At 41.8% G+C, this 20,973-nt stretch overlaps 2 protein-coding genes across 2 annotated transcripts; one reads left to right on the top strand and one right to left on the bottom strand.

Annotated features, from left to right (window-relative positions):
- The first annotated feature begins 218 nt into the window (after positions 1-218).
- On the top strand, positions 219-7,640 carry mest. Its single transcript, XM_036148893.1, has 12 exons — positions 219-349; positions 462-645; positions 730-809; positions 1,199-1,276; positions 1,724-1,860; positions 1,967-2,025; positions 4,306-4,346; positions 4,471-4,541; positions 4,632-4,733; positions 4,819-4,895; positions 5,932-5,995; positions 7,303-7,640. The coding sequence occupies exons 2-12, from the start codon at positions 492-494 to the stop codon at positions 7,418-7,420; spliced, it is 981 nt and encodes a 326-aa protein (XP_036004786.1). The 5' UTR covers positions 219-349; positions 462-491; the 3' UTR covers positions 7,421-7,640.
- Positions 7,641-7,654: 14 nt separating this feature from the next.
- copg2 (COPI coat complex subunit gamma 2) lies at positions 7,655-20,370 on the bottom strand. Its single transcript, XM_012850506.3, has 24 exons — positions 20,227-20,370; positions 18,201-18,253; positions 18,002-18,082; positions 17,840-17,911; positions 17,674-17,753; positions 17,007-17,082; positions 16,809-16,901; positions 16,621-16,707; positions 16,347-16,504; positions 16,133-16,266; positions 14,875-14,942; positions 14,528-14,716; positions 14,347-14,442; positions 13,985-14,228; positions 13,822-13,897; positions 12,296-12,399; positions 12,079-12,204; positions 11,910-11,978; positions 11,640-11,821; positions 11,373-11,502; positions 8,479-8,576; positions 8,250-8,388; positions 8,065-8,163; positions 7,655-7,978 (listed from the first exon to the last, which is right to left on the bottom strand). Exons 1-24 carry the CDS (start codon positions 20,261-20,263, stop codon positions 7,848-7,850), a joined length of 2,622 nt encoding a protein of 873 aa, XP_012705960.2. The 5' UTR covers positions 20,264-20,370; the 3' UTR covers positions 7,655-7,847.
- Between the last annotated feature and the right edge of the window lie 603 nt (positions 20,371-20,973).

The following is a 20,973-nucleotide window of genomic DNA, read 5'->3' as shown; positions in this document are numbered from 1 at the left end:
AAATTAAAATTCTAACAAACAATTACTTCCCATTTAATTAAAGGGTTGTATTTGATCCGCTTAATGCCGCTACACATCCAGACCGGAAGATGGCTGTAAACGCCTCATTCCCTGTCTAGAAGGTCTGCGAAGATCCCTTATTCTTCAGATGACTCACCTTTTTAGAAACCAATTGCGCCGCAGCCAACCGTAACGGTTTGGCGTTTTTTCCCGCGACGTAAAACCGAACGGAGTGACACCTCTTAGCTTTCTCTGCTCTGCGCTTCTTTAATGACCCCCCACAGGAATATCCTCTGCAGGTCCTGAACACGGGGCGAAGGTCTGCTGACAACAAGCAGGAACTTTTGCAGTAAGTGTCGCCCTCTGTCTTTAATAAGCCATTCCCGCTGCTTAGAGGCTCCGTTAACTGGCCCTTTAACACCGCGCTTGTCTCCGCTCGGCTTGCGTGTCTCCCGGCGCAGGAATGAGACCGCCTCACCGCTGAGCTCAACATGAGAGAGTGGTGGCTCCATGTGGGTCTGATCTGCGTGCCGCTGGTGGCCGTCTACCTGCACATCCCGCCGCCGCAGCTCTCCGCCGCCCTGCACAAGTGGCACGGCGCCGGGGACTTCTTCCACTTCAGGGGGAAGAGGATCTTCTACAGAGGTAGCCAGCGGCCCAGGAGGCAAAAAACGTCTATCTCCACACGTCCACCTGTTTCCTGTCTCACGTCATCACGTTCCTCCCCAGACTCCCACGGGGCGCTGGGAAGCTCAGATGTGGTCCTCCTGCTCCACGGCTTCCCCACTTCCAGCTACGACTGGAACAAGGTACCCAGGCCGGAAAGCTGATCCCAGCAGTTGCTTCTTTCCTCCCATCCAAACGTTTAATAACCGCCGTTTGGTCCGACATGAACCCGTTAGTTCATCATCCATCCATGCATCCATCTATGCATGCATGCATCCATCTATGCATGCATGCATCCATCCATCCATCCATCCATCCATGCATCCATCCATCACTCTGATGGTTCATCTGCCATCCATCCAGTCACTTTCAGATTATCCACTGAATGTCAGGACACTGCAGAAATACCTGCCATAAATTCACATTGACCCTTTATTTGTGTGTTTTTACCCTTCAAAGTTGCATCATAAGCAAATATAAATGAGTGTAGAAACCCAATCTCCCCCCCCCCCCCCCCCCTTCCCCCACGCAGATCTGGGATCCGCTCACGCTGCGCTTCAATCGAGTCATTGCTCTGGACTTTCTTGGATTCGGCTTCAGCGACAAACCGGTGGGTCTTCGTGTTTCACGCTGTGCACTGCAAAAACGGAACTAAGAAATAAGTAGAAAATGTTCTTAAAATGAGTGTATTTGTCCTTGATTTGAGCAGGTAAATAAGATGATTTGCCAAGGGGATAAGATTTTTGCACTTGAAATGGGAAAAATTCATCTCCATCATCTTGTTTCAAGTTTTCAAGTGCAGGATGTCTAATTATCTTATTTTAAGGGTAAAAATACTCATTGGATTGGCAGATAGTCTTATTTACCTGCTCAAATCAAAGATAAGTACACTAACTTTAAGAACATTTTACTTATATTTAGATCCGTTTTTGTAGTGTGATGATTTTATTTTTATTTCCCCCCCCCCCTCTGCCACCTTTGGGTCCATCACCACCGTTTGCTTCACTCGCATGTTTTTCTCTTGCCCTGTTTCTCCATGCCACCCCCACCCCCCCAGAGACCCCACAGGTACTCCATCTTTGAACAGGCCAGCATAGTTGAGGCCCTGGTGGCCCACTTGGGTCTGAGCAGTCAGCGTCTCAATTTGATATCCCACGACTATGGAGACACCGTGGCCCAGGAGCTGCTATACAGGTGATTGTTTTAAATCCAATCAAAAAAAGATCAAGCGGTCCCCGTTAGTTTCTTTCGCTTATCTTTTTTTTTTTTTTCCCTCCTTTTCGGTTTTCTCCCAAATTAGGAGTGACCAAAATCGCTCGGGGCATCTGATCTTCAACAGTCTCTGCCTTTCAAACGGAGGTACAGTGGGTGCAACATGAATGCTGAACGAAAAACATGAAGTTGTTGCTCATTTCTAATGTGATTTCACATAAAGGTCTAAAAACTACAGAAATAACCAGATACATGTAACTGGCTCATGTGTAGTTTGGTCTCCTGCGGCAGGAAAAAAAAAAAAAAGGACGTTTTGGTCGGGTCCATTCCAGATCGACTGGGGACAGTGAGCGTCTTTCTCGCCATCTCGGTTCCTAGATGGTTTGCAGATACTTTGGACCCATCCCCTTCCCAGAGGGTGTCTGTCTGGGTCGGATGAGGGGGCAACGTGGACACAACTGGTGTTTTCCAACGGCGCAATGTTCCCAAAAGCACACTGAAACTGGCTTCAGCATGGATAACGCAGGAGTGGCCCTGACCGCAGCTCTATTAAAAATGTATAGCCCCCGCTCATGAGGCGAGCCTGTAACAGGACCCCGACCAGCTCAAATGAACTCCACCGTTTCTGAGAAGAGTGGTCAGAAGCCAACTGGAACGATGCTGGCGGCCTGCCGATGGCTACAAACGGCCTGGTGTGTCCCTCTAGTTATCTAAGGGACACTAATCCATAAATTAGGGGAGCTGTAGACATATAGTTGAGCAAATATGACTTTAATACTGACGAGTAGTGCAAGTAAACGCCATTTAAGCGCTGTTCGTGTCGACAAGTATTCAACTTTGTCAAGTCTCCTTTAATCCAGATGCCATGTTTATGACGCTCCAGAGAGTCCTGGTGCTGTACTGGATTACCAGTTTAAGATAGTCTCAGTGTGTAGGGTAGTGTATAAAACTATGCCCATTTTAAAGGAGGTGAAGCTATGTAATGGAAAATGTGACCTTTTCTTTAAGTTCATAGAAAAAATAATATCAATTTTGGGTTGGGAACAAATTAGGAATAAATTTAAAGCCTAAGCAATGAGGAACTTTTTTTTTTTTTAACAGATGCCAAGTCAAGATTTTTTAGATGTTCAGAAGCATGGCCCTTTTGTTTGGTTGTAAGGGTGGGTAATGTAATTGACAAATCGATGCATCGCAACAATTTGCCGTAGAGTGATCCCGATGTGTTTGGAAAACGAGCTCCGGCGTTGATGGGTAACACCAGACAAAAGCAGTGCCGGTAAAGTCATTCATGCAGCTTGCATGAATGACTAAGCTCATCTGATAGGAGCGTGGCACTGTAGGAAGTGCCATTAACGGTCAGTGTCGTGCCGCATTCTGCCTAATTCACTACTAACTACCTAAATCTATATGTGTTTTTAAATGCTGTATTCAAAAGAACAACTTTGACTTGTTTTAGCCTCTGCTTGACGGCAAAAAAAACCGACTAAATAAAATCCAAGCTGCATTCAGATTGACGTGCAGTTAATCTGTGACCCGTCGTAGTCCTTATTTGGCAATCACTTCCTGTGTTTCAAGAAAGGAGGCTGCAGTATTTTTTTTTGTCGGAAAGAGAGATGCTTTTGAACCAACTTGTGCGCTTTGAAAAATAATGCAGAGGCTGATTGTTTATTGATTTATGGAACAATTAAATTTCGTATTTTTCCACGTTTTATCACTGAGCTATATAATACATGGAGTGCTGATTTTGCCGAAAAACTGAAGTCACTGGCCGCCATCTTGCTACTCCCTACTCTCACAGAATCCCATAGGATTTGGTTGCAATAACAAGCAGTTTTCTGGCTGTGTGAAAACGTTTCACAGGTAATTCTACAGTCAGTGGATGTACTAACACTATCAACTACTAGGAAATTACGTGCTGAAATATTTTACATATTATTCATATTAAATATATATATATATATATGTATATATAAGTATGTGTATATGTATATATATGTATACACATAGGTAAATATATGTTTTTGTATATTGTTATTTATAAATGTTAAACATATATATTTAAATGAATATAATGCAAAATATTTCAGCACATGACTTTCTCAGTACTTGATAGTTTTAGAACATTACATAAAACTATATGGCATTTGACATTTTAAAAGTTTTAAGTCCCACACCCCCCCCCCCCCCCCCCGAACATGAGAAAATCCTCGTTATTTGATGCTGTAGCGCACATATTGCCTAGTTACTGGGGGGAAATAGGGAGTACCAATATGGCGGCTGGTGGCTTCAAAGCGACTCGTTCAAAAAGACGGTGATTAGCACTCCAGTGTATTATATAGCTCAGTGCGTTTTATAGCCGTCTTGTCTTTCTAAATGTATGCTGAGATTTGCCTTTTTTTAAACTTCCCTGAGTTTGATTTCCAACAGGAATATTCCCAGAGACGCACCACCCCCGGCTGCTGCAGACGGTGAGTCCTACTCCCCGGCTCATGTGAAATGTTACGCGCTCCTGTTAATGAAGAAAAAAGAAAAGAAAGGAGTGTACGCCTTTGTCTTTGCCTGACATGTTTTTTTTAACCTGTCCCCCAAAAGCTGTTGAAGGACTCGAGTATTTTGGCGACATTTCTCACACGCCTCACCAACTTTTTCATTTTCCAAAAGGGGTAAGAAGACCTCAATGTTTTGTTTAAAAAAAAAAAAAAAAAAAAAAAAAACTGAGAAGAAATTTTTTAGTTATTATTCCTTTTTGGTAGCATTGGAGAAGTGTTCGGCCCCTACACGCAGCCCACGGACGCGGAGCTCTGGGACATGTGGACAGGTCTACGCTACAATGATGGCAACCTGGTGTTGGACAGGTGACGTTGCGTCTCTACGCGCCCGCCGCCTCCTGTTCTCTTGGCAGGTGGTTGACTTGCTTGTGGTTTCGCCCCCCTGCTCCAGTATTCTCCAGTACATCAATCAGAGATTTCAACACAGAGACCGCTGGGTGGGAGCGCTCACGTCCACGCAGGCCCCACGTAAGTCCGTTGGTCAGAGAGGGCGGCTTCCTAACGAGGCTCGTTAATCTGAGGGAGGGATGCTAAGATAGTCAGCCTGTGAGGAGCAGCCTCCACGTCGTGCAGGAAGTGTATCGTTTGCTTAAGGGAGGACACGTAGAAGGGCAAAAAAAGGGGACAAAAAAAGAAAGGAAGGGACAGACAGAAGGAAGGAAGCAGACAAGGAGGGCATAGGAAAGTGAGGAAGCGAAGACAAGGTGGGAAATAAGGAAGGAAGAAAGCACAAAAAGATAAAAGGGGGAAATGACACAAGAGGAAAGAGCTAAGAAAGGATACAAGGGTATAGGAGAAAGGAAGGAAGGACACACAGGAGGGAAAGAAAAAAGGATACACAGATTGGATGGGCGAAGGAAGCGAATGACAACACTGCAAAAAGGGAACAAAAATAAGTAAAACATTTCTTGAAATGAGTGTATTTTTCCTTCATTTGAGCAGGTAGATAAGACTATTTGCCAATAGAATTGAGATTTTTGCACTTAAAACAGGAGCAATTCATCTCTAAAATAACATAATTAGACATCCTGCACTTGAAATAAGACGATGGAGATGAATTGTTCCTATTTTAAGTGCAAAAATCTTATTCCATTGGCAAATAGTCTTATTTACCTGCTCTAATCAAGGAAAATTACAATGATTTCAAGAAAATTTCACTTACTTTTAGTTCTGTTTTTGCAGTGAAGGGAGGAAAATAGGACAAGGAAATAAGGACAGTGCGGGAAGGATTAGGAAGAGAAAGAAGTAAACATAAGAAATAAAAAGAGAAACAAAAGAAAAGGGCACAAAGAAAGGAAGTATACAAGGAAGGAAGGAAAGGATACGATTTAGACAACAGAATATGGAAAGAGGTCTGGAAATACAAATATTAGCTATTAGTCCACGTTTCTATACTCATCCAGACCTGGAAAGTGCTGGAATCTTTTCTAGACTGCATAGAAAGGTTAGAGTAAAATGACTTCCTTCATTTCATTCATCCTCCCGTTTCCTTTCCTCGTTTCAGTGCACATGATCTACGGCCCCCTGGACCCCGTTAACCCCCATCCACAGTTCATCCGTCTTTACCTGTGAGTGACCCTTCCTCTGACTCCACGCAAAAGTATTCACACCCCTTAAACTGTTTCAGCCCCCGAACTCCAGAACGCTTGACTGGAGTTTCTATGCAGTAGACCAGCGTAATGTAACTGAGTGTGTAACGGTGACCTGAATGGAAAGGGATGCCTTTTTATTTTTTTACTGTTACAAATGTAAATCAGAAAAGTATGTGTATTTTTAGCTCCATCTATTCTGACACCCCTAAATAAAATCTGAAAGCAGTTATCTTTAGAAAACCACCTAAAAAAAAAAATCTTGATACTGCTGTTCTCAGCTTCCACACATTAACGTTCCACCCAACTATAACCTTAATGTTCTATAGTGTTTTAGAACCGAACCCTGCTTTAAACAGACCTACATTTTCTGTGAGGTCTTCACAGAACAGCTGCTTTCATACTGAGATTAAATCACAGAGAAGTGGGCTTCGTTTAGAGGTTAGATGACTTCTCCAGGTGGCTGGATTTTATTTATGGGGATAGGAGGGGATTCTGTTATCTTTGTGAATACTTTTTTTTTTTTTTCAAAGCATTTATCTTTTTTGCACTTTATAATCAGACATTCATCTGTGTCGGCCAGTCACATCAAATCCTAAAAGTACAAAGAAGGCTGTGGCTGTAATGTGATTAAAATGTTAAGATAAAGCATTTCAAATATGGAAGAAGGAAAAAAAGCTGAATTTTTTTTTTTAATCTAGTCAGAAACTTCTAATATTCTCGGGGGGAAGTCAGGATGATTTTGTATTTTTTAATTTCATCTGATATGAGTCTGGATAACTAAGAACAGGTTGAATGAAATACTTTTTTCCCCTCTTGATTCATTAAACAATTATCTTGGAATAAAGACTTCTAAATTATAAATGTATGCCTTTTATCTTTTCTCCAGCTCACTTTTTGTCTAAATTAATGGCTTTCTTTGCATTTGTTGATTGGGAACCTAAAGATAAATATGCACAAATCTGTTAAAGAAAAGGTAATTTTGCTGTCTTTGTTCTCTGAAGAAATCAAAATCTAGGTTTTAAAGACGACCTGTTGTAAAAAAAAACAAAAAAAAAAAAATAGGCGTGGTTGAGGTGCTAAACAAACGCAGCATTAAGCCGGCAAGCTGCTGCTGCCTGAAATGTGGAAGATGAGTAATAAAACCCAACTAGGTCAATTATTTGAACTCATACTGAAAGCCGTTAAAAAGCAGAATATTGTCAAACGAGAACTTTTAAAACTTTTATTTTTCCTGTATTTGTAACGCAGTTCATGTTAACTGCCAATGTTTGCTTTTATTGCAGGCATCTGGTGAAGAAGTCGACCGTCACCATCCTGGACGACCACATCAGTCACTACCCGCAGCTGGAGGACCCCGCCGGCTTCCTCAAGGCTTATTTTAATTTTTTCCACTCTTTCTGAGCAGGCATCAAACACCAAAACCAGAGCAGAGACTAGTTGATTTATTTCTAACCTGCTATTAAGGATGTTAAATTTAGGAGCTGAAGTTAGGCCTGAAGAAAACTCTGATCTTGTGCAATGTTGAGCATCTCTGATTACTGAATCCTGCATTACTTTTGATATCATTTTCTACATTACTCTAAATGTGAACTTTAAATAAACAGTAATTTTGATTAAAAAACAAAAAGTTCCAAGTTGCATTTTGACAAGCTTTATTGTGAAGCTGAAGGAAACAATATTGTCATAGAACCAGACGATGAGAGAGAAAAAAAACTTTTTAGCTGATGTAGAAGATATAAAATATTTTCAATGGTAGACATAATCACAATAACGAGTTAGACTTTAGGACCCAGGAAGCGATGGATGTTAGTTGCTCCGGTTTCTAGGTTTAGCCCACCGAGGCCAGGATCACGTCAACGACGGTCTCCTCGCTGCTGCGCACCGTCACCTGCATGGTGACGCCGTCGGCCAGCGCCAGGCGAGCCCGGACCAGCACGTCGTGTCCTCCTCGAAACACGCCTGAGGAGGAGGAGGAGGGGAAACTGTCAGGACAAACGAGGCAGAACCTGGACTACGCTGCAGTCGTCCAGGAATCGGAGACTCACCGGCAAGAAAGAGGACGTGAGAGTTCTTGTTTTCGGGGACTTTGTCAGAGCGCTCACAGGGCTGCATCCCCAGGAAGCTGATGATGTTACCAACCGCCTCTGTAAAAACGAGCCACGAGAACAGCCGTCGGTTAAAGCAGGGCGGGGTCACCTGCACCAACAAAAGCTAATTTAGGAGCGCGTACCGTCTAGTGTCCGCACAGAAGCAAGGGCGAACGTCTCTTCCTTCTCGTTTTCGTCTCCCACTTCTTCCCACGCTGCCCCGAAGTTCGGTTTCAACACCTTCTGGATGTGATCTGCCACGGTCACCTCCAGGTCCTCTAGCTGAATTGGTGAATAAACGACGATTAAAGCTCCAGGTTTTAGGTAGATTGACTCGTACCTGCCAGCTCCAAACTGCCTTTCTCTACGTACCACGTATTCATCGTCATAACCGTCGTCGTCAGGCTCTCCTGTGTTGGGGTCACAGTCCTTCACCAGGTACTTCATGGTACAGCTGAATGTGCAGGACACTGCAGAAAGACAGACACTTAGTTGAGTTTAACAGCAATTAAACTCTCAATTAAAACTCAGGCTTCCATGAACAGTTTCAAGTTGAAGCTCTTTCCAATCCAAATTTAACAGCTGTCAATATTTTTGGTCCCATTTTTGAACTTTTAATTTAATAAACATGGATGAATAGTAGGGTGTTTTACCTCATCTACCCATTCACTTGTATCTGGATGGTTGGCACAGAGGTTAGAGGTGCTGTGCTTTGAACCCAATGGTTGGGAGTTCAAACCCTGGTTGAGGCAACCTCCAGACATTGGCAAAGAAAAAGCACCTGGGCTCTTAAAGCTCAGACTGACAATTGACAAATACAAAACTAAAATTGACTAGTAATAGGGATAGGGTGACTCCACTAGAGATAACGAGGTGCAACAAAAATGAAAGGGGGAGCCGGGACGCCAGGGGTGGGGGGTTAAATATCAGCCCCGCCACCACTGTTACAATCTTAGAATAGGAAAGCATAAGCAAGGTAAGTATGCCTACTGTAGAACCTATAGACAGAGATAGTAGACTAAAGTACCTCGTGATGTACTAGTGGAGAGATGCAGGCTGTAGTGAGACTGACAACACATTAGTGTATAAAATATAGATTTTTTTTTTTTTTTTTGGCTCCTCCTCCCCGCTATATTAAATAATAGACTACGTGGTCAAGTAGAATGCATGTGAAACTGTATGTGTGGAGTAGGTCTTGATGTATGTAACTTTAACTTGCTTTTGTTGTACACAACATGGTAGACCACACCGCACCCGTGATGGGCAATGTTGTTGTAGTGTACCATGAAGCATGTTTGATGTTCACGACAAAAAAAAAACATCTACACCTGATAATTGAATGATGGACAACACTGCCTGACGGTACCACAGAGTGAAACACTGGAGGGGGTTCATCAACTACAACACCGGATGTGTCTCTGAACATCCTGGTGGATATTCTCAACTAGAATACATCAAGCCTGATAATTGTATGGCCTTGGAGAACTTGTGTGGCAGCATAGTTTACTTGTATATGTATAAAACATGGTAGAAGATTACTTGCATCTATATCATAGAAAAAACAGCAAGTTGTTTGTTGTAGTGCTCGATGTTCAAGAAAGCAAGCCATCCATGTCTAGATGATGGAAACATGGACGAACTGGAGTGGTACAACTACAACACCCCGGTGTACCAACGTCCACGTGGAGTTTCTCAACTAGAATACATCAAGCTGAACTGTACGGCCTTGGAGACTTGTGTGACAGCATGGTTTCACTATGATGTATGTGTATGAAGTCTTTGCTTTTGTAGATTTCCCTGGTTTGTCTACTTGTGTTCTCGTTAGTGGCTGATCCAGGGTTTAGTTATAGAGGAACCTATCCATGCTTAAGTGTTATAGAGACACTCATGATTTTCTGTCAGCGTGCATCCTCATCAGTCACCTCATGTTGTAAGTTCGCTCCAACATCGAAACGTCTAAACCAACAGTGAGTCTTCCATTTATAGTCAATCTTATTTTTCATAAACAAGCAACCAAAAGTGTTACTTCATGGCACTTGTTGCAGGTAAACCTTCATCTGGTTTTTAGAGGCCACTACATGCATCCTTCAGCTATTCTTCAGGTTACAAGGCTTACTCATCTTTGCAATGTTTTTTTTACAACACTGTGTATCTATGCCTCTATGACACATAAAATACTACAATGAGTGAACTTCAAGTGTCTTAGAAAATTGTTTTCATGATCAATGGTAGTTCATCGTGAGAATTTATACTCTAAAGCTCATGTGTTTAGGTATACATCATAATTTTTACATCACCCCGATGTTAAAGGAATGTAATATCCAAAGAAAAGCGTCAATTATTTAGACCATTTTCATTTTTTACCTTTACAGTTTTCATTAAATAACTTTAAAATGAAGGTGTTGCACTTTTGGCTTTAGCCATATTGACATTGGATCACAAATTTAATGTACTAGCTCAGAGGTCTGCAACCTGCCGTTCCAGAGCCACAAGTGATTCTTTGATATATTAAAACGATCAAATGTTGCCGTGTTTTTTTTTTTGTTTGGTGCCCCCATTAAAATGGAAAAACAAAAAAACTGTACCCATCCTGGTAAATGTGGTTTAGAAAAGCCAACTGATTTTGCCGTTACACTAAAGTTTGAGGAATCGAGGGTCATTTTGTTCATATGTCACACATGATCCATATAAACAAAATGTTACATCCATTCAGTCTTTAGAGACTGATCATTTTGCGATTTGATACATATAAACCGTATTTTTCAGACTATAAGCCACACTTTATGTAGTTTGGCCAATCCTCCCACTGTTTTTTAAGGTGTGACATATCAAATTTTATTTCATATTAACCGGTAAGCAACCAAAGAGCAAACATTACCGTCTATAGCCTATAAGAGGGCTCACTAGGCTTGTGCTCGTTACGCTGAAACGTGCAGGATAAAACCTCGCTGGTTGAAGTTGCCGAGTTACCCCATCCACCCTCCCAGGTATGTATGTTATTCAGCCAGTTGTGGATGCAGATGTGTAACTTAATAAATTGGCATACTAGATTAAATGTCAGTTTTTAGTCTTGGATTGTGTGAAATAAATGTCTAAATAAATGCGTATAGTCCGGTACGACTTATGTCTTTTCCTCTTTAGGACGCATTTTTTGACTGATGCGACTTATATTCCGGAGCTGGAAAATACGGTAAATTTTTTTTTTTTTTAGACTTTTCCAAGTTGTGAAGGAAGCCTGAAAATCCCAGTAATCCACGCCTTCCTACCCGCGGTCGGGTCATCATCAGGCAGCCGGACCAAGGTGTAGCAGGAACCAGGCTGGCTGTAGGGGAGGCTGAGGGCTGGAATGTAGTTTACCACCTCATAGGCTTCTGAGGGCTCCATCTGCACCATCACCTGTAACAGACAATAGTTCAGCCTCCGTCACATAAAAACTAGCTTCTGAAACGCTTGAACCACAACAACAAGATCCGATCAAAGCAAGTTTGGGAAAATCTGGTCCAGCAGGACTGCTTTCCATCCATGTAAACAACCTTTTGTAGCAGCTGGTCGTTCAGAGTGTTTGTGCAGTCGAACTGGAACACCATGTGTCGGGCGAAGGTGTGCTTGATGCAGCGCACCACGTATTCTGTCTCCGCCTCGGTCAGCTGTACTGGTTCCGACGACTTGAACAGCGGGCCGAGGGACTGGAATTCTGGGATGGCCGCGAGTTGTTCTGCAAATCGGTGACGAAAAGAAGGAAAGTCAGAGGGGTGGACGTTCTGACGGACATCCTGAAAAACCACTAAGGCCTTCAAGCTCACCCTGGTAGATGTCCTGGCGAGATGGGCCCAACTTTTCTGGCAGTTTGCTGGTGGCGACAGGAGCGATTTCTAAGAGGAAAAACAACCTTTATCCATTTTGTGGACAGAATTTTTTTTGATTTTGATTCGTTTGATCATTCAATCAGGAGAAAGCAAATTATGCTCGTACCCGTTTTCTGCTCCGTGATCGGAGTGGTGGCCAGAGGTACGGACTTCATGTCGAATGGCTTCTCCGAGGGCTCCAGGGTGTACTGGTGGAGGGATTTTTCCAGACCCGGAATGGACACCGACAGCCCTGAGACGCGAGGGAGAGGACACGTCAGCGCCTGATTTTTCTGATCGCCTGCCAGCCTCATGGGGCGGCTCCGGACAGATGAGGTGTTTACCGTTAAAGATGTACGCAGCATTCAGCGCCTTCTGCTTCTGCTGCAGCACGTTCATGTAGAAAGTAGCTCTGTCTCGCACCTCGTCGTCGCTGTCCATCATACACCTGTGAAAAAAAAAACAACAATGTTAATCTGAAATCATATCGGACATTAAAATGCATTTGGGAACTACCTCTATGTGTTCTCGTTTTTATTTAATATTATATATGTTGGGTAATCCTACACATAAATGTGAAAACTGAGCTAAACATATCCCATAAATCCCAGGGAGTTTCTATATTAGTTGATTATAGATCACAAAGTTTGCTTAAGTAATGATTACGTTGTTTCTGTGATTATTTTGAGCTTAAAAAAGGTATATAACCACGTTATATGACTATATCAAAAAGACCAAAATCCAGTTGATTATGATAAAATAAGGCTATATACACCAAGCGTCCATCCTGATAGTCCTTTTTTGAGCCTTTTTGAACCCCAGCAATGGATGTGATGAGCTGACATAAACAGACATGGCCTCATCTATTGGCAGCAGAACTATTAGAAAGCCAGATGACCTACTCCCCTGAGCCTCCTTTCACAAAGATCGAGGAAAAATTACAGCTCCGACCAAACACAAACAAGGACAGCATCACGGTAAGAATTTCGTTCAATCACAAATAAAAGTCAAAGGCTAAAACCTTTTCAATGGAATGAACACAAATGAAATGCATAAGAATGCTTGATAGGTAAGTTGTTTATGCATGCGGAGTGATGTAACCCCGTCACATAATGTCGTAATGGTAAATATACACAGAAAAGGCTTTATTTACTAACAAACTGAGCAAAAACAAAGCTTAAAAAGACAAAAATAACAAATAATAGGGCAGCAGAACATGATAATCTTTCAGAAAAAAAAATCTTCCAGAGTGAGTTACTGGCGGACATGTACCTTTTAAATCAAACTGAACAATGCATCTGAGTAGTTGCACACCCCTACTAAGAACCTCAGCAACAACAACAAGAAGTGTTTAAAAAAAAAGAAATGTGGCTGTTTTCCACCAGAAAACAAGGACAGTCATTGTGCAAGCATGACCCACATCCCTCCTAGTTGGGAAAGCTGTTTTGAAACCAGTTCGCTACAAGCCACCGTTCAGTTACTCTTTAAAGAGCAAAACAAGTGCCAGATAGAAAAAAATATTCTGCTGCATAAGCATCTGAAAACTACAAAATATTAGAACCCTTTAACACAATTTGCTTCCAATGCATCACAAATAACAGTATACATTATTATAACTTAAAAAAGTAAGACTTATAAATAGTTCTGGGCTGTTTCTCACTTTGTATTTTTAATTAATGCAATTGTAGTAATCCTATACATTTGTTTAAAACAGACAGAAACGCTACCGGGATTTGAAAAGCCCCAATGTTCTAATCTTTCCAGCAAATATGAAGTAGTATAATCAAGAGGAGGAAAAATAAGAAAAAAATGCATAAACGACCAGAACAGAAACCAGCTCTAAGTAAAGCAAATTAAAACCAAGGGTCACCTCTGCATGAGAACCAGGACGCTCGGCAGCAGATCATCATTCTGAGCTCCAAATTTAGCCAAAGCGCTCACAGCAGCTGAAGAAGCAAAACAAAAAGATTTCAGTTAACAGCAACAGCTAAACGGCGCCAACGTAAACTTGGACCAGCAGCGCGGCGGCTCACCCGCACGGACCGCCTCGCTCTCCAGCACCACCCGGTTGAAAATGAAGCGGATGTACTTGGAGGGCTGCGGGGTGCGCGGGCCCTCTTTGCCCAGCAGGTGCAGGATCTTGGTGGCCAGCACCGTGTGCTCGCAGTCCTCGATGAACTCGCACAGGTGGGCCAAGCCCGTCTCTTTGCTCTCAGGGTTCTCCTCGATGATGCTGATGATGCAGTCCACGATGGCCCGCTTGTAGTCGAAGCCCCCCTGCGTGAGCGCCGGGAAGGCCATTTGCAATGAAACAGGTGAAGGAAACAGCAACACCAACCTGACTTCCTACGCTTTAGGAGGCAGAAACTGGTGGCATGAAGACAAATCAACTTACATCGTCTCTCAGCATGTTGGACAAGAAGTTCATCATGACGCTGTGCTTCCTGGGATACTTCTGACAAAGGGCGCTGATGGCCTGCACAACCACCACCTGGAGTGAACAGACGTCATAAAAACCAATAAGTTAAACGTACCTCACCCTTTTTTTGTTTTAACATTGTTTAAGTTTCCCCCACCTTAAACTCATCAGAAATCTCCGAGACGAAGGAGGAGATCTGCTTCATGAGGCGGTCCACGCTGCTCTCGCTGCCGGTCTTCAGCAGCGTGGTGATGGCCAGCGTTGCGATGCTGCGGTTGGAGTCGGTGATCAGGTTCTCCAGGTCCAGGTTGCACGCCGTCACGGCCGACGGGTGTTTCATGGCCACCTGGGGAAAAAAGCGTCGAGGCGCTCGTATACGTCCGCTTTTGTGGGCTTGCGTCAAGAGTCGTCAAAAGTGATAAAATCTGAACCTTTTCTACTACACTGAAGGTACTACATAAAATTGTTACAGTTGAAATGTGTGGTATGAAGGAAGTCTTGTACCTTGTTGAGGGTCCTGACAGCAGCGTACCTCAAGGCTGCTTTGGGGGAGCTGCAGAAGAGCTGGAGCACTGCAGGCAGACACGTCCACAGTTAGATCCACAGACTAAAACTACAACGTTCAAATCAGATCCTTTTACTGCGTCCCTGAACCGACTTTATTGAACTATCACTGAGGCAGGAGAGCAACGTGTGCATTGCTGAGCGGCGTGCACGTTTCTCCCCACACGGGCTTTCTCAACTAGTTTTGTACCAGCAAACACCGGACATCACATCTACAAAGATACGCCTTTATTAGGGGTTACAAACGGTAATGGTTGTAATGATATGATTAAAAAGTAAACAAGGGGCTAAAAATTAAACTTAACATCCTGTAATAAAACATTTCAGCCCTCGCTACAGACATGCTCGGTATGAGAGATTGCTTCAAAGCTAACGACTGCAGGTAATCGTCTGACCACATTGCAAAAACAGAACTAAAAATAAGATTAAAGTTTCTTGAAATGAGTGTATTTGTCCTTGATATGAGCAGGTAAATAAGATAATCTGCCAATGGAATAAGATTTTTTTCACTTAAAATAGGAAGAATTCATCTCCATCAACTTATTTCAAGTGCAATATATCTAATTATCTTAAATTTAGGGGTAAAAATACTTTTTCCATCAGCAGATAATCTTATTTACCTGCTCAAATCAAGGACAAATACACTCATTTCAAGAAAATTTTACTTGTTTTTAGTTCTGTTTTTGCAGTGCACTGTCACTACAGGCTCCTCCAGGAGGAGTTAGTGCTGCAAGTCAACAACTGTGCGATGGGCTGGGCTTTGAATAATAAACTAAACCTGACTATTGTTTACCAATTAGAATCAAATTTTAAATAAATAACCGGATGTGAATCCCTCTACTGTATAAATTGGATGTTTTTTTGTACATTTCCTTGAGATGAGAATAGTCTGAACTGGAAATAAAAACTGTTATGGTGAGAAAAAGCAATCTGCAATGTTTTGTGTAACCCTAGTGCGTCATGCTTTCTTGATGCTTAACCTGGGGTAATAAATATTTACAAACTGGCTCCTTCCCCACTATCATAACCATCATCATCATCATCATGCAGGCTAAGCAAAGCAGGCCTACTAAAACTCAAAGTGAACGGCTAAGCCAAACTGATCCAGTAATTAAGGAGTCACAGTGAAAAATCACAGCATCCCACAGGTACAATCACAGCTTGAGCTTGATGGATAAGAATGGGGTAATCGGGTAACCTGAAACGGCGGGGGCCAGCTCCCTGGCAGTACAGTTGGGCATGTGGACGATGGCAGACGCCGCCTCGTAAACGACCATCTCGTTCTTGTTCCTCAAGCAGCTCTCAATGAAGTCAAACAAGGGGCTGTCGTGCCTGTGGGTTAAGATCAGACGCACGTCATCAACACCCGCCCACTAGTTATGCAGAAAGAAGTGTTTTTTGTGACCACCTACCCTCCATCCGTCTCGTCCAGAAGTTTGCTGGCGATGCGGATCAGCATGCAGTAGGCAAAGGGGGACTTCAGGCCGGACTTGGTGAACTTGTTGAGCATCTTGGTCACAGCGAGGCGGTCGTTCTTCCTCAGATGATACAACAGCCCAAGAGCATGGTACTGATAGGGGGAAAAAAAATAAATAAAATACAGGAAATGACAGAATTCAGAAGATAAGATTCTGTTTATTAATCCTAAAATGACACCGTCTCCCAACATGCTGGTGTTTTTCCTACCTGGACCATGATGTTGTCACTGGATGCAGCCTCCTGGGCCTCATTCACCCAGCGCTTCACCACATCGTAGCTCATCTTCACCATGTGCTGAGGAGTACAAGCAGAGAGGATGTCAGTGTATGGTTTACCCAGTAACAACAACACAAGACATCCTGTTTATTATAATAGAAAAGGTGGACCAAGCATACCAGAGAGGAGACCAGAGCTGAACTGGACACACTGGGCACCTTGTCCACAATGGCCTGCTTCATGTACCTTTCAATGGCCTGCAGCATGGTGGTCTGTGAGGAGGACGTGAAAAATAAGCAACGCTCGGAAAGCGAGGGCATTTCCTTACTTAGATGTGACAGATCTGCAAACTAAAATCCAAAGAAAACGTCACTCACATCTGTAATCCTGCAGAGGGCTCTGATGGCTGGTCCTCTGTATACATCTTCCTTCCCAGTCATGTCTTTGGTTAAGCTATTAAAAACAATGACAAATCAGAACAAGGTTCTAATAAACCACCTTTCTTCATAAAAATAACTAAATAAATCTGTTAAGAGCTTGATCAACCCAGAAACATCAGCTTTATTGCACCAAAAAATTTGGTAATCTATATTCGTTCCCACTTTAGATCTGAAACATGAAAGAAAAGGAAAAGATACGCCACCGACAAAAAGTAATTACCCACTTAAAGGGTGCTACTTTTGGCATTTTCCAATCAGATAAACTAAATCAATACAAAATACTATTTTCAAATGACTTCAGTTACCACACCCTTTGTGAAAAATGTATCAGACCGTTATTAACCCCATTCCAAGTACTGCCTGACCTTTACAATCAACAAGTCCCTTAAATATAAACCTTATGACAAAATGAAGGAGGCCAAAAGATTTGAAAAAAAAAGCAAACCATCATGTCCCGGTTTTAAAGCAATTCAACAACAGATGGAAAACATCCGTCTGAATAGTCTTTTCACGCGGTCATGATTTAAAGCGTGCCTTATAGTCCGGAAAATACGGTAATACTTTTTTAAACGACAGTCCAAGCGGTGGAATTGTTGACACCAACCTGCTTGTGACAATGATGACATCCTCAGAGATGTTTGCCATCTCTTTGATCGTCAGGTAGCACATCCTCCTCAGGGTTTGCTAAATAGGAGAGCAAAGCTTGGTTAGACCACAGCTGGGAAAAGATGTCCAACAGCAACAAACGAGTGAACAGCTGGACGCCCTACGTCATTAGACTGGAACAGCCTCGTCATGGCAAAGAACGCCTCGGTGGCTTCTGTGGTCCCGAAATGCTCTCCCTACACGAAAAAAAAGACAAGAGGAGTTAGTTTTCATGCTAAAATGAATATCACCCCCGCCCCCAAAGCTGAAACATCTGTCATTTTTACCTGATTGAGGAGGTAGATAATCTTGGTGAGGATGTGGAGGCATCTTCTTGGATTGATAGGGGTCTCATTGAAGATGCGTGCCTGTGAATTATAACCACGTTACTTAGTAGTACGGGAACATTGTTTAGATTTTCCTCATGCTTGCAGTTGAGAGAAATAAGTGCACAGCTCAGGGAAACTCTTATAAAGCTGACATTACCTCTTGCAAGACGGCACTCTTCTCCAAGTGTTGGAAAGGGTTGGACCCACTTCCTGCAAGACCATTTAAATGTGTTAGAAGAATAGAGAACGGGTCATATGAGCTTTAGGTGTTACACGGTAATGTTCAACACTGGTTTCTCAACTACCAGCAGAAAAAAAGATAGACTATATATAAAAAAAAGAATACGGCATTGTTGAGATAAATTGCATGCATGTTTCAAAATGTAACTTAATGCAGTCATTTTTGCACTAGGTTATAAATACTGCTATAAATACTAGCTATAGCTAGTGACTGGCCCTTTTTGGTTTGTACAGCAATGTCTGTGTTTGAAGCTCTGACAGTGTGCAGCGATAAATTTATACCCAAAAACACTGTTGATTATTTTCCAGGAAGACTCATCATCACAGTTTGTTAAAAAATATGGAGATAAAACTTTAAGCACCCAACCACACTAATGTACCAACCAATGCAATTCTTTTTAAAAGGTATATAGCCACGTTATATGCTTTAAAAAAGACCAAAAACTGTTTGATCATGATAAAAAATAAAGTTATATGCACCAAGCCTCCATCCTGATAATGTTTTGATGGTCCTTTTTGTGGATAAAAACAGCCTCAGCACTGGGCGTGATTAGCAGAAATAAACAGATGCAACACCATCTAGCGGCAGCATCACAGAACTATCATAATGCCAGCTTGCTTAATTAATAAAACAGTATTAAATGATGCTGGACCGAGCCTGACCCTCTGCAATGCCTCGCAGTAAAGCGGCAGCTCACCGTGATCGAAGACCAACCGTTATTAATTAAATACACCATTGATCCATTTTTAATCAATGTTGGCACCATCACTGAAGATTTAGGATGTTTTGGACTCACAATCCTGCTTTTGATTTACTTGTAAATAGCTAGAAATTTTGAAAACAACTATTGGTCTAAGATAATGTTTTCATGTGGGGTTATTTTTAAGAATATCTATTTGGACCTGCGAGCAAATACTTTAACTGACAGTTGAACAAAAACTGGGTGAAAAATACCTGTTTTATTTCAGAATAGTTTCTAAAGCTGCTTTGAATGATTATCTAGGTAATTAAAACACACTATTACAAGTCATTTAACTGGCATTTCTTCAAACCATGAAAAAAGATCTCTTTCATCAAAATTCAAGCTTTAAATAGCAATATTCATTAAAGGCCGAGGACAGTTTCCTTTTAGTGTCACAACATTTCAATCCACATTGTGGGACTTGAATTATCCTAGAATTTTAACTCTCACAACACTGGAGCATCCTAATTTTTAACCTGCACTCATGTTTTTGGTGTCATTTTGACATTTGCTTTGCTTTCAAGCCAAACAAAAATAAGAAAAGGAAGGTTTTGCCCTCATGTCTTTTCTTTTTTTCTTCTCTTCTCAAACAAATATTAAAAATATTCAAATGTACTCCGCACAATTTAAAGGTGGGCCCTTTTTTGCTTCTGTTAAATTGGGACAAGGAGAAAGCCACTAAAGGAAAGTTTTGCAGCTTTTCACACAGAGGAGACAGACACCTGGCCATTCTGCATTCAAGCTCCTTACCAATGAGAAGATATCTCATCTACTAACTCAGAGTAACAGCATATAACCAATTAGAAAAACGAGAGTTAAAGGATTTTACTAATGCATACCGTATATTGATGACAAATATAGAGAAAACACAAATTAAGCAGCTAACTGGCAGGATAAAATTATTCAGACAACGCTAGCTTGCATAGCTAATGCAATAACAGAACCGTAAAGAGGGCAAAAACCTATTCATATAGAGTGTCACCCCCAAAAAAGATAAGGAAACTCCAGAAAGCTGCAGCACTGTTCTGTTTGTCTGCATTAGGTAATAAATCGTCAAGAACCGCTATCATTAAACCAGTATTGACGGTCAGATTTGTTAACTTTAGCTAGCGAGCTAACGGACTAGCACTGTGTCTACATTTACTACTTTCAGTGGTAAAAACTATGTCATTATTTAAAATGTTTGATTCAAATCCTTACCAGACTCTTCGTCTTTCTTATCAAATTTTTTAATCATTTTAAATGAATGGAGGTGACGGACTGAGCCGACAGACGCTCTCGGCCTTTGATAAACCAGGAGCTACTTCCACGTAGCCAAAAAGAAGACGCTCTTCCTGTCAAGGGGCGTCCACGTCGACGGAAATGACGTAGGAGAATATTTGCTTCCGAAGCAGCAGGTGACGCTGTTGTCAGGAAATTGTATTTTTTTTTAATGAATTCGGCGTGATAGAAGTCTCTTTTTATCTTAATCGTTAATTTAACTTTAATTAACCAATTTGAATCAGTAAAGTCAAGCAGTCCTGAACATTTCTTATGGTTCAATATATTTCTCTTCATGTTACCTCACAACAGGATTACTTCTGGTTTAGCTGTTGTGGAAAAAAAACAAAAAACAAAAAAAAACAAAAACAGATACTTCTGTCATTTTCATAACTACTAACATGACACTTGCCATATAAGTAATGATATAATTTTATCCATAGAAACAACAGAAATAGTGAGCAGTCGCCACCTCCTGGACCATAACTCAGTGTTGTGGTTTTACCTGTATATTCTTTTCATTTGCAGTTACCCAAAATGACCACAAGATGTTGACATTTTTGGGCGTTTTAGTTAGGGGCTGAGATGAAACTTACTAAAGTGGCTATGCATTTCATCCAAGCAACTGCAAACAGTGATTAACACAGACTGTTATTGTGTAATTTAAACCTAAAAATATTAGACACT

The sequence above is a fragment of the Fundulus heteroclitus genome, chromosome 17, assembly GCF_011125445.2.
Source record: "Fundulus heteroclitus isolate FHET01 chromosome 17, MU-UCD_Fhet_4.1, whole genome shotgun sequence".
NCBI classification, from domain to species: domain Eukaryota; kingdom Metazoa; phylum Chordata; class Actinopteri; order Cyprinodontiformes; family Fundulidae; genus Fundulus; species Fundulus heteroclitus.
This window is presented reverse-complemented; position numbering and strand designations above follow the sequence as displayed.